This window comes from Manacus candei, unplaced genomic scaffold, assembly GCF_025592945.1.
Source record: "Manacus candei isolate 608988 ecotype Guabito, Panama unplaced genomic scaffold, ASM2559294v1 h1tg000031l, whole genome shotgun sequence".
NCBI classification, from domain to species: domain Eukaryota; kingdom Metazoa; phylum Chordata; class Aves; order Passeriformes; family Pipridae; genus Manacus; species Manacus candei.
Window position 1 is genome coordinate 1,610,056 of NW_026138079.1, and position 19,353 is coordinate 1,629,408.

At 55.0% G+C, this 19,353-nt stretch overlaps 3 protein-coding genes across 14 annotated transcripts in view; 2 read left to right on the plus strand and 1 right to left on the minus strand.

Annotated features, from left to right (window-relative positions):
* The window catches only part of CLIC6 (chloride intracellular channel 6), a 28,628-nt gene extending 24,029 nt beyond the window's left edge, over nucleotides 1–4,599 (plus strand). The window contains exons 6-7 of the mRNA XM_051791203.1: nucleotides 876–1,057; nucleotides 2,690–4,599. Coding sequence (XP_051647163.1) covers nucleotides 876–1,057; nucleotides 2,690–2,851 — 344 coding nt within the window. The 3' untranslated portion in view covers nucleotides 2,852–4,599. The remainder of the gene's footprint in view (nucleotides 1–875; nucleotides 1,058–2,689) is intronic.
* A 424-nt stretch (nucleotides 4,600–5,023) lies between these two features.
* Nucleotides 5,024–13,608, minus strand: LOC127472656 (uncharacterized). Its single transcript, XM_051791215.1, has 2 exons — nucleotides 13,484–13,608; nucleotides 5,024–8,054 (listed from the first exon to the last, which is right to left on the minus strand). The coding sequence occupies exon 2, from the start codon at nucleotides 7,621–7,623 to the stop codon at nucleotides 5,389–5,391; it is 2,235 nt and encodes a 744-aa protein (XP_051647175.1). The 5' UTR covers nucleotides 7,624–8,054; nucleotides 13,484–13,608; the 3' UTR covers nucleotides 5,024–5,388.
* On the plus strand, nucleotides 8,407–18,644 carry LOC127472646 (trichohyalin-like). Of its 12 annotated transcripts, none has more exons than XM_051791189.1 (4): nucleotides 8,407–8,520; nucleotides 8,557–9,201; nucleotides 9,772–9,909; nucleotides 15,207–18,644. In XM_051791189.1, exons 1-4 carry the CDS (start codon nucleotides 8,451–8,453, stop codon nucleotides 18,362–18,364), a joined length of 4,011 nt encoding a protein of 1,336 aa, XP_051647149.1. In that variant the 5' UTR covers nucleotides 8,407–8,450; the 3' UTR covers nucleotides 18,365–18,644. The 12 variants fall into 12 exon arrangements, with proteins under 12 accessions (XP_051647149.1, XP_051647146.1, XP_051647145.1 ...); XM_051791186.1 differs by lacking the exon at nucleotides 9,772–9,909 and adding an exon at nucleotides 14,595–14,914 and having other exon boundaries at nucleotides 8,557–9,105; nucleotides 15,107–18,644; XM_051791185.1 differs by lacking the exon at nucleotides 9,772–9,909 and adding an exon at nucleotides 14,174–14,914 and having other exon boundaries at nucleotides 8,557–8,687; nucleotides 15,107–18,644.
* Nucleotides 18,645–19,353: the final 709 nt, after the last annotated feature.

Consider the following 19,353-nt stretch of genomic DNA (forward strand, 5'->3'; position numbering starts at 1 on the left):
CAGCTCAGTGGTTTTCCAGAGGCTGTGGGAATCTGTGCCTTAACTGAGGATTCCCAAGGTTGGTTAAAGCAGATAGAGCTGTAACCATGGGAGCACCAATTCCAGCCTCTCCTCATTCCTTCAGCTCCCAGGTAGTGGTGGAGCTGCCCCACAGCTTTGCCAAAAGCACAGCCCCCTGGAACCATTTCCATGAAAAATGAGGATTCCAGCCCCAGGTCTCTAAAGCAGGACCCTGACGACCACCACACGTGGCCTTAAGCTGAAGGAGGGCAGGGTTACATTGGATATTAGGGAGAAATTCTTCCCTGGGAGGGGTGTGAGGCCCTGGCACAGGTTGGTTGTTGTCTCCCCATCCCTGGAAGTGTTCAAGGCCAGGTTTGGAGCAACCAGGTCTAGTAGAAGGCGTCCCTGCCCACGGCACGGGGTTGGAACGGGACGAACTTTTAAGGTCCTTTCCAACCCAAACCATTCTGGGATTCTCTCTCTCTGCGCTCCAGCTCTCAGGCCTGTTCCCTGGGCTGGTTTTGAACACCCCAAAGTGGCATCCTGGTGGCTTCTTGTCCTTCCCACAGGCCAGCACTGGCCCTGTGGCTCCCGAGGCAGGAGCCGGTGCGAAGGCAGAGCCAAATCCCGCTCCACGGCGGGGCTGGAGGAGCCATTCCTGGTTGTTCTCAGATCTCCCCCCTGAGCTCTTTAGAGCTCTTATCCCAGCATTAAGTGTTAAGCTCGGGATAAAGGAATTGCAGGCGTTGGCAGGGCCAGCTGCCCGCGAGCTGGGCGGGTGCCAGGAGACAGGATGCGGGAGGCGCCTTTCTGCTCCGTGTCAGCGAGACCTTGGTACGGGCTCGACTGATCTTTCGATTGTCTTTACCCAGATTTGGAAAAGTCTCTGCTGAAAGCCCTGAGGAAGCTGGACAACTATTTAAACAGCCCCCTGCCTGACGAAATCGACGCTTACAGCACGGAGGAGATCACCGCTTCCAGCCGGAAATTCCTGGATGGAGATGAGCTCACTTTAGCCGATTGCAACCTCCTACCAAAGCTCCACATAATCAAGGTTTGCATTTGCCTTTTTAGCTCCCTGCACAGCAGCTTCAGTCCTTTTCTGGAAGGCAGAGGGATCCCTTCTCTACTCCAAGGCCACCCAGGAGCTGTGCGGGGACACCGAAGCCGTTTCCTCGCAGGCAAATCCTCGCATTGATGACTCCGGCTCTGGAATCCCTGTTTTCCTGTCTGGGATGTGCCTGCAGTCACGGAGCTGCTCACAAGGGTGAAATGAGTGTGGGATTCAGGGCTGCAGAGAAAGGTTCTCGTTTTCATTTCATAGGCAAAGTGCACATGACCACGGCCAAGGAAGGTTATGTTGTATTGTCCATTCCAATTCCCGTCTCTCCCACGTTTAATCCCAAGCTCTGGCTTTGCTGAGCATCCCCACATGGACCAGTCAGCCTGACAGGGTGGCCACCACCCACTGCCTCCCAGCCAAGGCTCCCAACCTCTTCTTGTAGCACTGTGGAGCACCCACATGCCCCAAAGAGTCCCTGTGACCTGGGACTGGTGTTGGCAAAGCCCATTCCTGGGTTATTCCAAAAAGCTGGAGAGGGACTTTTCACAAGGGCAGGGAGTGACAGGACAAGAGGGAATGGCTTCAAACTGCCAGAGGCCAGGGATAGATGGGATATTGGGAAGAAATTCTTCCCTGTGAGGGTGATGAGGCCCTGGCCCAGGTTGCCCAGAGAAGCTGTGGCTGTCCCTGGATCCCTAGAAGTGTCCAAGGCCAGGTTGGACGGGGCTTGGAGCAACCTGGGCTAGTGGAAGGTGTCCCTGCCCATGGCAGGAACTGGATGGTCTTTAAGGTCCCTTCCAACCCAAACCTTCTGTGATTCCTCTCTGGGCTCTAGAAGAGAAATGACCACACAGGACTCTCCCTGGTTTTCAGACAAACAAGGTCACTTTGGGAAGCTTCCTTCCAGGCTCCTGTTCCGTCACAGGAAGAGCGGATCCAACCGCTTCCCGACACCTCCACAAGTGAAAACTTTGCCCAGACACCTCCTGGCTGATCCTATTGCAGGGAGCAGCCCTTTCCCACGCCCACACAGAGCTCAGGCCCAGCAAACCCTGGGGTCAGCACAGGGACAGTCACCTCGGCTCAGGGGCACGTCTGGAGGAGGACGGAGCAGGAATGTCACAGTCACACCGTAGGAAGGGATTAGGGATGGGCCAAGAGTTGTTTTCCCCAACTATCTGAAATCAAGGATTTCCATTGAAATTTTTCCTCCAGGCATAGGCCAGTTTATTCCTGTAAGATTATTCTCTTAATTCTGGTTTAAGTTTGCTGGTTTAACCTGTATCTCTCCCATGGTCCACATGGCTTTGCACAACTCTAAAAATATATATAAATATATATATATATACACACCAAATAAATCCTTTGCAAGGAGTTTGCTTGTTCACCAGCTTTCTTCATCCCACATCTTCCCTGTTTTTTATGTCTTTCCTTTTCCTTTCCCCTTTGTCATCAACAACAACAGACCCACACATTGTAAATTAAGAATCGGCATAACGAGTAGGTTTGGGGGGGGAGTGTTGTGGTTTGTTTTTTGTGGGTTTTTTTTTGTTTGGTTTTTTTTTTTAACAGATCATGTGTGTAATGACGTTTTCTTGTTTCCTTTTGTCTTTTTATTAAAAGGTCGTGGCGAAAAAATACCGAAATTTCGATTTCCCCCCTGAAATGACAGGGATTTCCAGATACTTGAACAATGCATACGCAAGAGATGAATTCACAAACACTTGCCCTGCTGATCAAGAGATTGAATATGCCTATTTGGATGTGGCCAAGAGAATGAAGTAACCAGAAGATGCCTCTGTTCCTTGCTCCTGAGACGGGAAAGCAAAAGCCAGCAGATGTTCTGCGGGGTGATTTTAAGTTCTGCTATCGGCCAATCCTTTTATGATGATTGTACTGCATTGTTTGCTCCTTCTTCAGTTCTCTGTGTGCATGGTGGTGTGTCTCGCACACACGAGTGTCTCTTGTCCCTTCCAAGGTAAAGGCATCCACCAATATTAAAGATCTGCTGAATTTTGGGAAGCAGTGTAGGTCAGTGATAGCAAACCCACAGGCTGAACGGCTGAATCTGGGGCAGGAACAGCCCTGTCTGTGCCCCACCTTTCACCTGGGGGTGTTGCTGCCCCTGCTCTCTGTCCCACAGTTGTTGCCACACTCCACAGTCAAGGAAAGGTTTCTCTTTGCTGACTAAGCCAGGAGAGAGGCCAACCTGCAGTGGGACCACACCTGGTGCCCCCAAAGTTTGTCCTCTGTGCCAGAGACCTGCAGGGCAGGTCGACCAGGGACAACTCCTTTTCACCTGGCACGGCTCCTTTCCTTTGGCATGGAAAATAAATAAAGAAGAATTCCTGCCTTCTCCTCACTCAGGGCTGCATAACCCATCAAACTTCCCCCCCTGGTGCTCCCAAAGACAGGAATTCTGGCCTGGGGACTATCTGCCCTTAGATATTTGATGAGGGAGGAGGAGGGAGAGACTTGGTTGTCACTACAGACAGAAGATGTGGGTGAACATCCATCCCCAGATACTGGTGTGGGGTTCCTTTGTCATCCTTCCATGGCTCTTATTTGGATTTGGAAAGCAAAGAGGGGCAGAGGGTCTAAGAAAGGAACAATCCTTTTGTATTCCCTGACAGGAGGGGGGAGCCGGGGGGGGGTCGGGCTCTGCTGCCAGGGAACAAGGGACAGGAGGAGAGGGAACGGCCTCCAGCTGTGCCAGGGGAGGCTCAGGTTGGACAGGAGGAGGAATTTCCTGCTGGAAAGGGTGGTGAGGCCTTGGCAGGGGCTGCCCAGGGGTGTGACAACACACGGACTTCATTTAGCAATACGGGTTTTATTCAACAACAAATGTGAGGCAGAGACACAGACAGAAAAGAGGTGTCAGAGAGAGAGAGAGCAGGAGATAGTCAGAGGGAACCAGGTGAGCTTTAAGGTCCCTCCCAACCCAAACCATTCTGATTCTAGAAGATTTATGGACTCCAAAAAGTGACATCCACAGCTGCTTCCTGCTGAGCAGGCCCTCGGCAAGGGCACAGGAGTAGAGGGTGCAACACTTTAGTCGTAGGGTCACCTAAAGGTTTCCTTCCAGTGGATTTTTGTGGACAAAATTTTTTGTGGACACATGAGAACGGCTAAAAAGGGCCTTTACAGCTCCTGCAGCCACAAAAAGACTCTGAAGGGCTAATCACTGCTGCTTGCCCACGTCAAACCTGCGCTTGCTTCCTAACCAAGCTTGACTTAAAGGCAACAGTCAGGGTCAGAGTGTGTCTGTGGAGGCTTTGCTGGGCACTCCTGGGGCAGATGTGTTTGGATCCCAATTATCTGTCAGTCAGGTTCAACGTGCAGGTTTAGTTTGCCTTTAGAGAGGACGGACACGCCTGCCCTGCCACCCTCAACTGGGAACTCTCCTGCTGGGGTTGGGAGCTGAGCAGACCCTCGTCACAGATCACTGACTGGTACCGGAGTTTTCAAATGCATAAGTATCTAGAGTAGATAAAAAATGAAATCTGTACACTCTTTTCTTATGCCTTACAAATTTAAGTAGAAAATATACAAATTCTTAAGTAATTTGAGCAGTGTTCTGTCTTTATTTTCTTTGTCACTTCCTGGGCAAACGCATTGCAACTGTGGTAATATTTTAAGGAATATAAGGCAAGATTAAATTATTATAAGTAATTATAATAGATGGTATCATTATATATACATAATATGCTGGAGTATATATTAATAATTACTGTGACGTCCAATCATTTAGTTTTTTTATTTTATTTTTAATTTATTGGTTTTTAATAACTTGTTAGAATGATTATTTATTTAAGCCAACTTTTATTTGCTGTGGAATAGCTGTGGACGTGGCAGTCCTGCAGGGAGGTCCTGGGAGCAGTATGTCCTGGGTTGGCTCATTCCTAACAGCAGGAGCAGTCAGGAATTGAGGAGGTGTTGGTGGTGGAGTCAGAAGGTGGTCGGTGGTGTCTCTGGAAGTGTTGGAGAAGCACCTGGATGTGGCCCTCGGGGACGTGGTTTGGGGGTGATTCTGGTGGTGCTGGGGGACGGTGGCACTGGATGATCCTGAAGGTCTCTGCCAGCCTTGAGGATTCCCTGTGGTTCCCCGCTGAGCCACCCTGGCACGAGCCGTCCCCCATCGGCGCTGGTTTGGCGCTGCCACGTCGGGAACTGTTTGGTCTCGGTGAGATCCACTTGGAGTGACCCCAAGCAGCCAGGGATTGGTCATCCTGCAGGAACACGTGCATGCAGTGCCCTCGGGGTGCGGGGCAGGCTCCGGGCCAGCTGCTCTGTCCAGGCCTGGCCCGGCGCTGGAGCGGGGCCTAATCCTGGGGCTGTCCCGGCCTGCAGGCGTGGAACAGCCTGAGCAGAGCCCAGAGCACCCGCCAGAAACGAGAGGGGTCCTGGGTCTGTGTCCCTGCCTCTGCCACCTGCCTGCCCAAGGCGGGAGGAGCTGCAGCCCCTCGGGGGGCCTGGGCCTCTGGCTGGGGAGTGGATGCACAGACTGGCCCCACTGAGCATGGGGTGGGCGCCTGGTGCTCAGCCCAGGCCTCGCGAGGGACGGGCACTGGGAGACCCTCTTCTGCAAGGATTCCCAGCCTGTGTTCCGTGCCTTCTCCTTGGGACAGCTCCAGGACACCCAACTCTTCCCACTCGTCCTCCTCCTGGGTGTTGTGGGCGGTCACATATTCGCAGCTCTCCAGTGAGAGCTCCCTGTCACTGTCATCTCCAAGCTGGGACTGCTCTGAGTGTCTCTTAACTTCCCTTTCAGACAACTCTTGGCCAATGCAGTCTTCCTCCTGGGAAAGCTCTTGGCCGATGCCAGCTTCCCACTGGTAGCTATCGACTTCTTTCTCACCCTGCCACTTGCAAAGCTCCAGCTCGTCGTAGAATTTCCAGTTGTTCTCATCCTCGGCAAACGCCCCCTCCTCGGTCTCCTGGACTGCCAGGACTGCCCCCCCTTCTCCCCCTGCCTGCTGCCCACTGAGGGCCTTGGCTTCCACATAGGTGAACACAGGGGAGGAGAGGCAGCAGGGGCTGTGTGGGAGAGAGTCCAGGCTCTCCGGCCTCTCTGCGGCCCCTGATGTTAACATTCCTGGAGCCCTGGTTTGTTCCATGTCTCCCTGTTCCTCCAGATGCTGGTCAAATCCCTGGATCTCAAGCTCAGCCTTCTTCAGGATCTCACTGGCAATGAGCTCGGCCATGTCCAGCAGGACCTGGCTGCCCTCTGAGGGGCTCTGGGGGGCAGGGACTGGGCTCTCTATCCATGATGCTCTTTCTTGCATTTCTGCAGCTGTGGTTTGTTCAAGGTCTTCCTGTTCCTCCAGCTGCTGGTCAGATCCCTGCATCACAAGTTCAGCCTCACTCAAGATCTTAGTGGTCATGAGCTCAGCCATGTCCAGCAGGGCCTGGCTGCCCTCTGAGGGGCTCTGTGGGGCAGGGATGGGGTTCTGTGTCTCTGCTGCTCTTTCTTGCATTTCTGCAGCTGTGCTTTGTCCCAGGTCTTCCTGTTTCTCCAGCTGTTGGTCAGATCCCTGGATCACAAGCTCAGCCTCACTCAGGATCTCAGTGGTGATGAGCTCAGCCATGTCCAGCAGGGCCTGGCTGCCCTCTGAGGGGCTCTGTGGGGCAGGGACTGGGCTCTCTATCCCTGCTGCTTTTTCTTGCATTTCTGCAGCTGTGCTTTGTTCCAAGTATCCCTGTTCCTCCAGCTGCTGCTCAGATCCCTGCATCACAAGCTCAGCCTTTCTCAGGATCTCAGGGGTGATTTGCTGGCCAGTGCCCAGCAGGGCCTGGCTGCCCTCTGAGGGGCTCTGTGGGGCAGGGACCGGGCTCTCTGTCCCTGCTGATGGCACCAGCTCCCCAAAGCTTGGAGAACCTTCTGCCTTTGTCTCCTCAGGAGCCACAGGCTCCTGGGGCTCCTCCTGCTCAGCAGCTCCATCTGGGGCAGGAGCTGCTGGCTCAGCCTCCGTGGGACTCAGCAGGGCAGGAGCTGGACTGGGCAGGTCCTGGGCTGCCTCTGCTGCCACCGCTGTGCCCACACTGCTGGGAGAGCTGGGCCTCTCCTGGGGAACAGCCAGGGTGTCCCCAGCGCTCACGGGGCACAAGGGTTTGTCCCAACTGCTGTAACCAACATCAGCTCCCCCCTGAGTCAGCCTTTTGTCACTCACGCCTTCCCTTTGGGGCAGCTCTTGGACTGTCACACGTTCTTCCCACTGGGTCACCTCGTGGTATCTCACACCATCTTCTTCCCATTCGTACCGTTCCTGGCCTGTCACAGTCTCTTCCCGGTGGTACAGCTCCGGGTGTCTCCCACGACGCCACTGGGAAAGTTCTCGGACTCTCACGTCTTCTTCAAATCTGTAGAGCTCTCGGCGTCTCCGGCCTCTCCGCTGGGAAGGTTCTCGGACTCTCACTTCTTCTTCCCATTCATAGAGTTCTTGAAGTGTCAAATCTTCTTCCCATTGGGACACCCCACTCCTGGGTGTGTCGTCTGCCAGCCAGCTGGGCAAGGGGCTGGAGCACTGGGACTTGGGCTTCCTCTTCTTCTTATCCATCTTTGTTGTCCTCTGCTGGAGAGGGATCCATGGAGTTGATTCCTCCTTGGAGAGGAGCTCTTGTGGTTGTGGGCACCCCAGGGCTCTGTGCCCATCACAGGGCTCTGTGCTGGGGGTGGCCCTTTGTGACTCGGGCACCTTCCAGGGCCCTTTGTGAGGTGGGACATGGGGGTGCCCGGAGACCCTTGTGACATCACAGAGCCCTGCCCTGCCCGCGGGGGTTTGATGGGCACAGAGCCCGGGGGTGCCCACAACCACGAGAGGGCACGAGAGGGCTCCCTCTCCAAGGAGGGAGCAATTCCCTGCAGAGGAAAACAGAGATGGATGAGAACAGGAGGAACTCCAACTCCCAGCCCTCCAGCCCCTTGCCCAGCTGGCTGGAAGACGAGTCACTCAGAGAGCACTGGCTGGGGACAGTGGGTGAGTCAGACCTGCCACTGTCAGGGACTGAGGAGGGGTCCTTCGGCCACGGGGATGACAACTGGAATTACGACACCGATCAAGACCTTTCCCAATTGGGAGATGTTACCGAATGGGAAGAAGATGAGACAGAAGATGAGACAGAAGATGAGACAGAAGATGAGACAGGAGATGAGACAGGAGATGAGACAGGAGATGAGACACTCCAAGAACTCTATGAATGGCAAGAAGTGAGAGTCCAAGAATGCTCCCACCAGAGAGCCAGGAGGCCTCAAGAGCTCTACAGATTTGAAGAAGACGTGAGAGTCCGAGAACTTTCCCAGTGGTGTTGTAGGAGACACCCGGAGCTGTACCACTGGGAAGAGACTGTGAGACGACAGGAGCTGCACCAATGGGAAGAAGGTGGCATGAGATACCATGAGCTGACCCAATGGGAAGAACGTTTGACAATCCGAGAGCTGCCCCAAAGGGAAGAACGTGTGAGAACCCGAGAGCTGCCCCAAAGGGAAGAAGAAGAGACCTATTCAGAGCTGTCCCAATGGGGAGGTTTGAGAGGCCAAGAACTTCCTCAGTGGGAAGATGTGGGAGTCCAAGAGCTGACCCAGCAGGAAGGTCAGAGATACCATGACCTGCCTCAGCAGGAAGATGTGGGAGCCTGTGGACTGTACCAATGGGAAGACAAGAAAGATTCAGAGCTCTTCCAAGTCGTAGACAAGACAGACAAGGATCAACCCCAGAAAGAAGAGTACGGTGCCCAAGAGCTGTCCCAAAGGGAAGGCATGAGTGACAAAAGGCTGTCTCAGGGGGGAGCTGATGTTGGTTACAGCAGTTGGGACAAACCCGTGAGCGCTGGGGACACCCTGGCTGTTCCCCAGGAGAGGCCCAGCTCTCCCAGCAGTGTGGGCACAGCGGTGGCAGCAGAGGCAGCCCAGGACCTGCCCAGTCCAGCTCCTGCCCCGCTGAGTCCCACGGAGGCCGAGCCAGCAGCTCCTGCCCCAGATGGAGCTGCTGAGCAGGAGGAGCCCCAGGAGCCTGTGGCTTCTGAGGAGACAAAGGCAGAAGGTTCTCCAAGCTTTGGGGAGCTGGTGCCATCAGCAGGGACAGAGAGCCCGGTCCCTGCCCCACAGAGCCCCTCAGAGGGCAGCCAGGCCCTGCTGGGCACTGACCAGGAAATCACCCCTGAGATCGTAAGCGAGGCTGAGCTCGTGATGCAGGGACCTGAGCAGCAGCTGGAGGAACAGGGAGCCATGGAACAAACCACAGCTGCAGAAATGCAAGAAACAGCAGCAGAGACACAGAACCCTGCCCCACAGAGCCCCTCAGAGGGCAGCCAGGCCCTGCTGGGCACTGAACAGCAAATCACCCCTGAGACCCTGACAAAGGCTGAGCTTGAGATCCAGGGATCTGAGCAGCAGCTGGAGGAACAGGGAGACCTGGAACAAAGCACAGGGGCAGACATGCAAGAAATAGCTGCAGGGACACAAAGCCCAGTCCCTGCCCCACAGAGCCCCTCAGAGGGCAGCCAGGCCCTGCTGGGCAGTGACCAGCAAACCACCCCTGAGATCCTGAGCGAGGCTGAGCTTGTGATCCAGGGATCTGAGCAGCAGCTGGAGAAACAGGGAGACCTGGAACAAAGCACAGCTGCAGAAACACAAGAAACAGCTGCAGGGATAGAGAGCCCAGTCCCTATCCCACAGAGCCCCTCAGAGGGCAGCCAGGCCCCACAAGGCACTGACCAGCAAATCACCCCTGAGATCCTGACAAAGGCTGAGCTTGTGATGCAGGGATCTGAGCAGCAGCTGGAGGAACAGGGAGACCTGGAACAAAGCACAGCTGCAGAAATGCAAGAAAGAGCAGCAGAGACACAGAGCCCCGTCCCTGCCCCACATAGCCCCTCAGAGGGCAGCCAGGCCCCGCTGGGCCAGCAAACCACCCCTGAGATCCTGAGCGAGGCTGAGCTTGAGATCCAGGGATCTGAACAGCAGCTGGAGGAACAGGGAGCCATGGAACAAAGCACGGGAGCAGAAACACAAGAATGAGCAGCAGGGACACATGGTTTTCAACCGTAAGAAATTAAAGGGCAAAAATTGGTGGCTTTTATCAGCCTTTCTTTCTCCAGCCCCCACTGGGAGTCACCTTTACAGTTCCCTTTTCCTTCTGAGTGCACTGAGACCAAATTCTACACTTCAAGACTTAAATCCACATTTAAAGTCGTTACTTAACGCAAAGACAGGCAAAACCATCCAGGTTGGCAGGGATGCCAGAGGGGAAGGACGTGGTAGTGACAGCAGGAGTTTCACCACCAGCTCCTTTGTTTCAGCAATGAGGCAGCAAACCTGGTAAATCCAGAGCCCATGAACCCATGGAATTGTGTCAGTCAGATGGCTGAGGCACTTTATGGAGCCTTGTTCCCTTTGATACCTTCCCTGTGCTGTGCACTTTCGCTTCCCCTCTTTTCATCTCAGCCCAGCCCAGCTCTGTCTCTCCAGCATTATCCGTGACTGTGACCCCTCTGCAAGTCAGGAATTGGGAAGGAATTGCATTTTTCCTTCCTCAAAGCTTGTCCCTTCCCACTTGCTCTGATTTGGAAGCAAAACTCTTTTTTCCTGCTCAGCTGTGCTGTTCATTTTCACCGTGGATGGCTCAAACAGTGGACACTGGCACTTCAAACCAGTGCAAGGAATTGGAAAATTGGAGTGAAAATAAATCATCCAGAGCCACAATTAATCTGTCTTCTGCCACTCACTGGACTTGGAGCAGGTTCCTGGTAAATGATGCACGGGAAGCGTATGAAAACAGGAGGAAATTTGATTTTACTGCTTGTGTGATGTGATGCAGCCCTGAAAAGAAGTGATGCTTTTCCACCCATGTGTGCACACACGCCTAAAGCACGTGAACCCTTAGTCCCACACTGATTCTTTGCACCCAGCTGTTGCCTTTTTCCCTGCTGTTGCTCATTTGAGCTTAAATGTTTGCAAAATAAACCAGATCACAGGAAACAAGAAAACAAGTTTAAAAAAAAAATCAAAAACCCACTGACAAAACTGCAAAAGAAAGTTTTTTTTCTCACAGCATAGTTTTTCTTTTACTAAATCTTTCGCCAGTAGATACGTTGATCCTGAGTACCTCTTTATGCCTTTTGAATCACATGTATTTATTAATTATTTATAATTTGAACCCCAGGTACAACAGACTAGTGCAATCAGAACTAGTTTCTATTGCAAATAAACTTAAGAATTAGGGGGTTTTACCCCAAAGAGACTAAACACCATGTGTTTAGTGGCACCTCTCACCCAGCTGGTCCCGGTATCCCCACAGGTGATTTTTGCCCTGTGGCAAATTTCATTCACTCGACCTGTGGCAGGTTTTGAAATGGATTCCAAGCTCCATTTACGTTATTCAGCAGTAGTTTTTTTTTATGCTTTGTTTTTATTATGCCTTTTGAACCCTATGTACTACAGAGTGATGTGAGCAAAACTAGATGTCTATCTCAAAGAGACTAAAAGCCTAGTTTATCCCAGGAGAAAAAACCCTGGGGTTTTAGTGTATTTGGGATAAAAGACTAAACCCTGTGTGTTTAGTCTCACATATCACACAGCTGGGACCAGGTCGCGGCGTCTCCACAGGTGGTTTTTGTGCTGGTGCAGCCGTGTGGTGACTTTGATTCCTGGAGGACTGACCCCATGGAAGGGACCCCCACTGGATTGATTCCTGAAGGACTGACCCCATGGAAGGGACCCCCACTGGATCGATTCCTTAAGGACTGATCCTGTGGAAGGGACCCACATTAGAGCAGTTCCTGAAGGACTGACCCCATGGAAGGGACCTCCACTGGATTGATTCCTGAAGGACTGACCCCATGGAAGGGACCCCACTGGATCGATTCCTTAAGGACTGATCCTGTGGAAAGACTCAAGCAGGAGAAGTTCATGAAGAACTGTCTCCCATGGGAGGAACCCCACGCTGGACAGGGAAAGGACTCTTCGCCCTGAGCAAATGTTTGATGAAGTGACCATGAAACCCATTCCCCTTTCCCAAAGCGATTTAGCCGGAATTTATTTATTATTTATTTACTGTGCATCTTGAACTCCATGTACAACCGGCCAGTGCAATAATACAAATTAGTTTTCTATCCCAAACAGACCAAAAAACTAGGGATAAAACACCTAGCTTTTTAGTCGGTTTGGGATAGAAGACTAAACCCTGTGTGTTTGGTCTCACCTCTCACTCCACCGGTCCCGGTATCTCCACAGGTGCTTTTCGCGCTGGTGCAGCCGTGTGGTGACTTTGACTCACCCGCCCACAGCACTCGGGGCTGGTTTCCGACCGGAGCTGCACTGCTGTTCCTGAGCAGCAGTTTATTGACCCTTTATCAGTCCGTGCCCGGCCGAAGGGCGCTGGCGGGAGCCGCTCTGCCCCGCGAGCCCTGAGGGCGCAGCGATGGCGGCGCCGCTCCCTCAGCGCCGCCCCGGGGCGGAGCGGGCGGCCTTTGGCGCCGGGCCGGGCCCGCGGGTGCTGCGGGCTGCGCTCGGCCATGGCCGCCCCCGCGGGTCCCCCCTCATGCCGGGAATGACCCCGTGGAGTGGGATCACACACGTGTGCCCTGTGTTTTCCAGTGTTCAAATACCCTCTGCGTGCAGGGTCGCAGCCCGGGGACTGTCACCTCCACCCCACTGGGAAATAGGGCGGCAGAGGAGCGGGGAACAGCCCCAAGTGGGTGCAGGGAGCCCGGGTTCTCCTGGAGCCCCTGGGAAACACCAAAGCACCACATAATAGTTTGGAGAATCTTGCAAGGCTCAGCCGAGTGCTGCGCTCGCCCCGTGCCCTGCACAGGCAGGGCCCCTTTGCGGGTGCCACCCGCGGGGATGGGGTGCTGGGCTGGCAGCACCAGCTGCGGGCAGTGCCTTTCCTCAGACTTGTTCACCAGCTCATTATCTCCTTGGAACACTTTCCTAGAAAGAAGCAGGGCCTGGAGGGGAGAGCCTGTTTTGCCCTGTGCTTTCTCCTGGCACTTTGCACTGGAAGGACATTCCCCATTGGAGCCAGTCCCTGCCAGGGCTCCGGGCACAGCGGGGGCTGCAAGGCCACAAGTGCCGGGGCTGCCCCGGGCCGGGTCCGGGCGGTGCCGCTGTCCGGGGGTGGCCCTTTGTGACTCGGGCACCTTCCAGGGCCCTTTGTGACACGGGACATGGGGGTGCCCGGAGACCCTTGTGACATCACAGAGCCCTGCCCTGCCCGCGGGGGTTTGAGGGGCACAGAGCCCGGGGGTGCCCACAACCACGAGAGCCCCTCGCCAAGGAGGAGCAACTCCTTGCAGAGGACAACAGAGATGGATGAGGACAACAGGAAGCCCAAGTCCCAGCCCTCCAGCCCCTTGCCCAGCTGGCTGGAAGACGAGTCACTCAGAGAGCACTGGCTGGGGACAGTGGGTGAGTCAGACCTGCCACTGTCAGGGACTGAGGAGGGGTCCTTCGGCCACGGGGATGACGACTGGAATTACGACACCGATCAAGACCTTTCCCAATTGGGAGATGTTACCGAATGGGAAGATGAGACAGAAGATGAGACAGAAGATGAGACACTCCAAGAGCTCTGTGAATGGCTAGAAGAAGTGGGAGTCCAAGAATGCTCCCACCAGAGAGCCAGGAGACCTCAAGAGCTCTACAGATTTGAAGAAGACGTGAGAGTCCGAGAACTTTCCCAGTGGCGTCGTGGGAGACACCCGGAGCTGTACCACCGGGAAGAGACTGTGAGACGACAGGAGAGGCACGAATGGGAAGAAAGGGGTGTGAGATACCACGAGGTGACCCAGTGGGAAGAACGTTTGACAATCCGAGAGCTGCCCCAAAGGGAAGAACGTGTGAGAACCCGAGAGCTGCCCCAAAGGGAAGAACGTGTGAGAACTCGAGAGCTGCCCCAAAGGGAAGAACGTGTGAGAACCCGAGAGCTGCCCCAAAGGGAAGAACGTGTGAGAACCCGAGAGCTGCCCCAAAGGGAAGAAGAAGAGACCTATTCAAAGCTGTCCCAATGGGGAGGTTTGAGAGGCCAAGAACTTCCTCAATGGAAAGATGTGGGAGTCCAAGAGCTGACCCAGCAGGAAAGTCAGAGATACCATGACCTGCCTCAGCAGGAAGATGTGGGAGCCCGTGGACTGTACCAATGGGAAGACAAGAAAGATTCAGAGCTCTTCCAAGTCATAGACAAGACAGACAAGGATCAACCCCAGAAAGAAGCGTATGGTGCCCAAGAGCTGCCCCAAAGGGAAGGCGTGAGTGACAAAAGGCTGTCTCAGGGGGGAGCTGATGTTGGTTACAGCAGTTGGGACAAACCCATGAGTGCTGGGGACACCCTGGCTGTTCCCCAGGAGAGGCCCAGCTCTCCCAGCAGTGTGGGCACAGCGGTGGCAGCAGAGGCAGCCCAGGACCTGCCCAGTCCAGCTCCTGCCCCACTGAGTCCCACGGAGGCTGAGCCAGCAGCTCCTGCCCCAGATGGAGCTGCTGAGGAGGAGGAGCCCCAGGAGCCTCTTGTTCCTGAGGAGACAAAGGCAGAAGGTTCTCCAAGCTTTGGGGAGCTGGTGCCATCAGCAGGGACAGAGAGCCCGGTCCCTGCCCCACAGAGCCCCTCAGAGGGCAGCCAGGCCCTGCTGGGCCAGCAAATTACCATTGAGATCGTGAGCGAGGCTGAGCTTGAGATCGAGGGATCTGAGCAGCAGCTGGAGGAACAGGGAGCCATGGAACAAACCACAGCTGCAGAAATGCAAGAAACAGCAGCAGGGATAGAGAGCCTGGTCCCTCCTTCACGGAGCCCCTCAGAGGGCAGCCAGGCCCTGCTGGACATGGCTGAGCTCATGACCACTGAGATCCTGACAAAGGCTGAGCTTGAGATCCAGGGATCCAGCCAGGAGCTGGAGAAACAGGAAGACCTGGAACAAAGCACAGCTGCAGAAATGCAAGAAACAGCTGCAGGGATAGAGAGCCCGGTCCCTGCCCCACAGAGCCCCTCAGAGGGCAGCCAGGTCCTGCTGGGCACTGACCAGGAAGTCACCCCTGAGATCCTGAGTGAGGCTGAGCTTGAGATCCAGGGATCTGAGCAGCAGCTGGAGAAACAGGGAGACCTGGAAGAAACCACAGCTGCGGAAATGCAGGAAAGAGCATCATGGATAGAGAGCCCAGTCCCTGCCCCACAGAGTCCCTCAGAGGGCAGCCAGGTCCTGCTGGACATAGCCGACGGCATCAGTACTGAGATCCTGAAGAAGGCTGAGCTTGAGATCCAGGGATCCAGCCAGGAGCAGGAGGAACAGGGAGACCTGGATCAAAGCACAGCTACAGAATTGCTAACAATTCCAGCAGAGAGTACAGAGAGCCCGGTCTCTGCCCCACTGAGCCCCTGCTCCCCTCCCAGCCCCGTGGCTTCCAGCCTGGAAGTCCTGGTTGCCAGTGAGCACCAGGACACAGAGGAGAGGTCAGTCCTGTCAGTGCAAGAGACTGAGGAGGGAACCTTGGCTGGGGAGGAGAAAGAGTGGAAATCATCCACTGACCAGGACACGTCCCAAGGGGAAGAGGTCAGAGACCCACAGCTGTCCCAGTGGGAAGAGGACATCACCTCTAATATCTCTGACAAGGCCTTGGGCCCAGGGAACCAGGAGGATGCCCAGCCTGTTACCCAGGAGAGGCCCAGCTCTCCCAGCAGTGTGGGCACAGCGGTGGCAGCAGAGGCAGCCCAGGACCTGCCCAGTCCAGCTCCTGCCCCACTGAGTCCCACGGAGGCTGAGCCAGCAGCTCCTGCCCCAGATGGAGCTGCTGAGCAGGAGGAGCCCCAGGAGCCTGTGGCTCCTGAGGAGACAAAGGCAGAAGGTTCTCCAAGCTTTGGGGAGCTGGTGCCATCAGCAGGGACAGAGAGCCCAGTCCCTGCCCCACAGAGCCCCTCAGAGGGCAGCCAGGCCCTGCTGGGCACTGACCAGGAAATCACCCCTGAGATCCTGAGTGAGCCTGAGCTTGTGGTCCAGGGATCCGGCCAGGAAGTGGAAGAACAGGGAGACCTGGAACAAAGCACAGCTGCAGAAATGCAAGAAACAGCTGCAGGGATAGAGAGCCCAGTCCCTGCCCCACAGAGCCCCTCAGAGGGCAGCCAGGCCCTGCTGGGCAGTGACCATCAAATCACCCCTGAGATCCTGAGTGAGGCTGAGCTTGTGATGCAGGGATCTGAGCAGCAGCTGGAGGAACAGGGAGATCTGGAACAAGCCACAGATACGGAAACAGTAACAACATTTACAGCAGAAAGGGAAGGGAGCCTGGTCCCTGCCCTACAGAGCCCCTCAGAGGGCAGCCAGGCTCTGCTGGATACAGACCAGTCCAGCACCAGTGAAGTCCTGATCAAGGCTAAGCTTAAGGGATCGGGCCAGGAGCGGGAGGAACAGGAAGACCTGGAACAGACCTGGGACACTGAAACAATATCAACATTTACAGCAGAAAGGGAAGGGAGCCTGGTCCTGGCCCCACGGAGCCCCTGCAGCCCCTTCAGCCTCTCAGCTCCCAGCCTGGAAGCCCAGGCCCTCCGTGAGCAGCAGGAGGAGGCAGAGAGAGGGTCATTCCTATCAGTGCAAGACACCGAGGAGGGGGCCGTGGCTGGGGAGGGCCAAGACTGGAAATATTATGTTGACCAAGAGATTTTCCAATGGGAAGATGAGGAAGAGCAAGATCTGTCCCAAGAAGAAACCAAAACCTACCAGCAAGTGTCCCAAGGGGGAGAGCGCAGGGAGCAGGAGCCGTCCCCTGGACCAGTCAAGAGCCACCAGGAACTGTCCGACTGGGACGAATACAGCGAGGAAGAGGAGCCCCAGGGGGAAGTAAAGAGCTACCGAGAAGAGTCCGACTGGGAAGAAAACATCAAGCAAGAGCAGTCCCAGGGAAAAAAGAGAAGCTTCCAAGAGGTGTCTGACTGGGAAGAATGCAGCGAGGAAGAGCTGTCCCACAGAGGAGCAAAGAGCTACCAAGAGGTGTCTGACTGGGAAGAAAACATGGAGAAAGAGCAGTCCCAGGCAGAATCCAAGAGACGCCAGGAAGTGTCCGGCTGGGAAGAAAACATGGAGAAAGAGCAGTCCCAGGGAGAATCCAAGAGACACCAAGAAATATCCGACTGGGAAGACTACAGTGAGGAAGAGCTGTCCCACGGAGATGTGAAGAGCTACCAGGAAGTGTCAGACTGGGAAGAAAACATCAAGCAAGAGGGAGTCCAGAGAGAATCCAGAAGATGCCAGGAAGTGTCCGACTGGGAAGAATACATCGAGGAAGAGCAGTCCCGAGCAGAAGTGAAGAGCTACCAGGAAGTGTCGGACTGGGAAGAAAACCTCGAGCAAGGGCAGTCCCAAGAAGTGAAGAAGTACAAAAAAGTGGCTGACTGGGAAGAGCTGTCTGACAGCAAGAGAGAGCTGTTCCATGGAGAAGTGAAGATCCGCCAAGAACCATCGGACTGGGAAGAATCCAGCGAGGAAGAGCAGTTCCAGAGAAAAGTCAGCACCTTCCAAAAACTGCTCAAGTGGGAAGAATCCAGCGAGGAAGAGCAATCCCATGGAAATGGCAGCAGCTACCCAGAACTGACCGAGTCGGAAGAAACCAGCATGGAAGGGCAGTTCCAAGGAAAATTCAGTGGCTTCCAAGAACTACTGTCCGACTGGGAAGACTCCATTGCCGAAGAGCTTTCCGAAGACGAAGACTCCTTTGGCCAAGAGTTTTCTGACTGGGAAGTCTACAGACCCTCAATACTGTCCCGGTGGGAAGACGACAGTGACAGGGAGCTCACACTGCTGGACTGGGAACGCATGACCATCCACAGCTTCGGGGTCAAGCCCTTGCGCCCCGAGGAGGATGAGTGGGAAGAACTGAGCTTCCTGGAGCTGTCCCAAGGACAAGGCACGGAACACAGGCTGGGAATCCTTGCGGAAGAGGGGCTCCCGATGCCCGTCCCTCGCGAGGCCTGGGCTGAGCGCCGGGTCTGTGCCTCCCCTCCCCGGCTGGCAGCCCAGATCCCCCGAGGGGCTGCAGCTCCTCCCGCCTTGGACAAGTGGGTGGCAAAGGCAGAGGCAGGGACACGGAGCCAGGGCCCTGCCCCAGAGAGGCCCTGCCGCCCCCCCAGCCCCTGCCCTCCCCAGCTGGAGGTCCAGGCCCCCCGAGGGGCTGCAGCTCCTCTGACCTTGCGCAAGCAGGTGGCAGAGGCAGCGACACAGACTTGGCTCCCCAGGAAACGTCCCTCTCGTTTCAGGCAGATGCTCAGGGCTCTGGGCAGGCTGTTTGGTGCCTGCGTGCCGGGACAGCTCGAGGATTAGGCCCCGCTCCTGCGCCGGGCCAGGCCCAGGCCCCTCTGCAATTCTTCCACAGAAAATGACTCTACCACTGACTTTTGACACTTCCTCCAATTCTTGACGAGTCCTGCAGGGATGAGCAAAGACAGGAGCTGTTGCTCCCACAACCTCCCTGCAGGACTGCTATATCCACGAGTATTCCTAAACGAACCGAAGATGGCTTTAGTATGTTCACTAATTTAATTCATTAAGCTGGTTAAGTAACTATAGTTGTCATTAAGTATCCAGTATCTCTATCTCTTTAGTTCACATTTATAGTTAAATAAAGTCTATGTTAAATAAAATCGAAGTGTTGTCAGCAAATTGTTTCATTTACACCTTAATTTGGGCAGAGGCATCTCTCCCTAATGGGATTGGAACACGTGGGCAGGGACACTTTCCACTAGCCCAGGTTGCTCCAACCCCATCCAACCTGGCCTTGGACACTTCCAGGGATCCAAGGGCAGCCACAGCTTCTCTGGGCAACCTTTGCCAGGGCCTCCCCACCCTCACAGAGAACAAATTCTTCCTAAAAATCTCCCAGAGGTCACTCCCTGGGGCCAGGCTGGAGTGTGTTCCTCAGCAGCACTGCCTGCCTGCAGCCTTGTGCCGGGCAGGAGAGATTCCCCTGCTCCATCCCCCCCAAGGCAGCAGAGGGTCTGTGTTGTTCCTCACAGGTACCTGTTGGATCAGCTCAAAGCTCTCAGCAAGGATGTCCTAAAGGAGGCTGCCCTGGGAAAGCCAACGTGCTGCAGCTCAACCAGGAGAAAGAATCCCAGAATCAGGAACGTTGGAAAAGAGCTCCAAGATCATCAAGTCCAACCTGTGACCTCTCTGAGGCAGTTCCCTGAATCCCTGTACCAAGAAATTGTCATCCAGGTGTTTTAGGAAGCTCCTGGACCAGTTTGACCAGCTGTGTGCTGTTCCCAGCTAACACTGCCCAGCTGACTTCCCCCCCAAGGACAAGGGAGGTG

Coding starts and splice junctions, on each gene's coding strand:
- LOC127472656 (XM_051791215.1), bottom strand. CDS start 7,623: ATGGATAAGAAGAAGAGGAAGCCCAAGTCCCAGTGCTCCAGCCCCTTG.
- LOC127472646 (XM_051791178.1), top strand. CDS start 13,232: ATGGGGGTGCCCGGAGACCCTTGTGACATCACAGAGCCCTGCCCTGCC. Junction 14,915..15,106: donor CCACTGAGATCCTGACAAAG/GCTGAGCTTGAG, acceptor ATCCTGAGTGAG/GCTGAGCTTGAGATCCAGGG.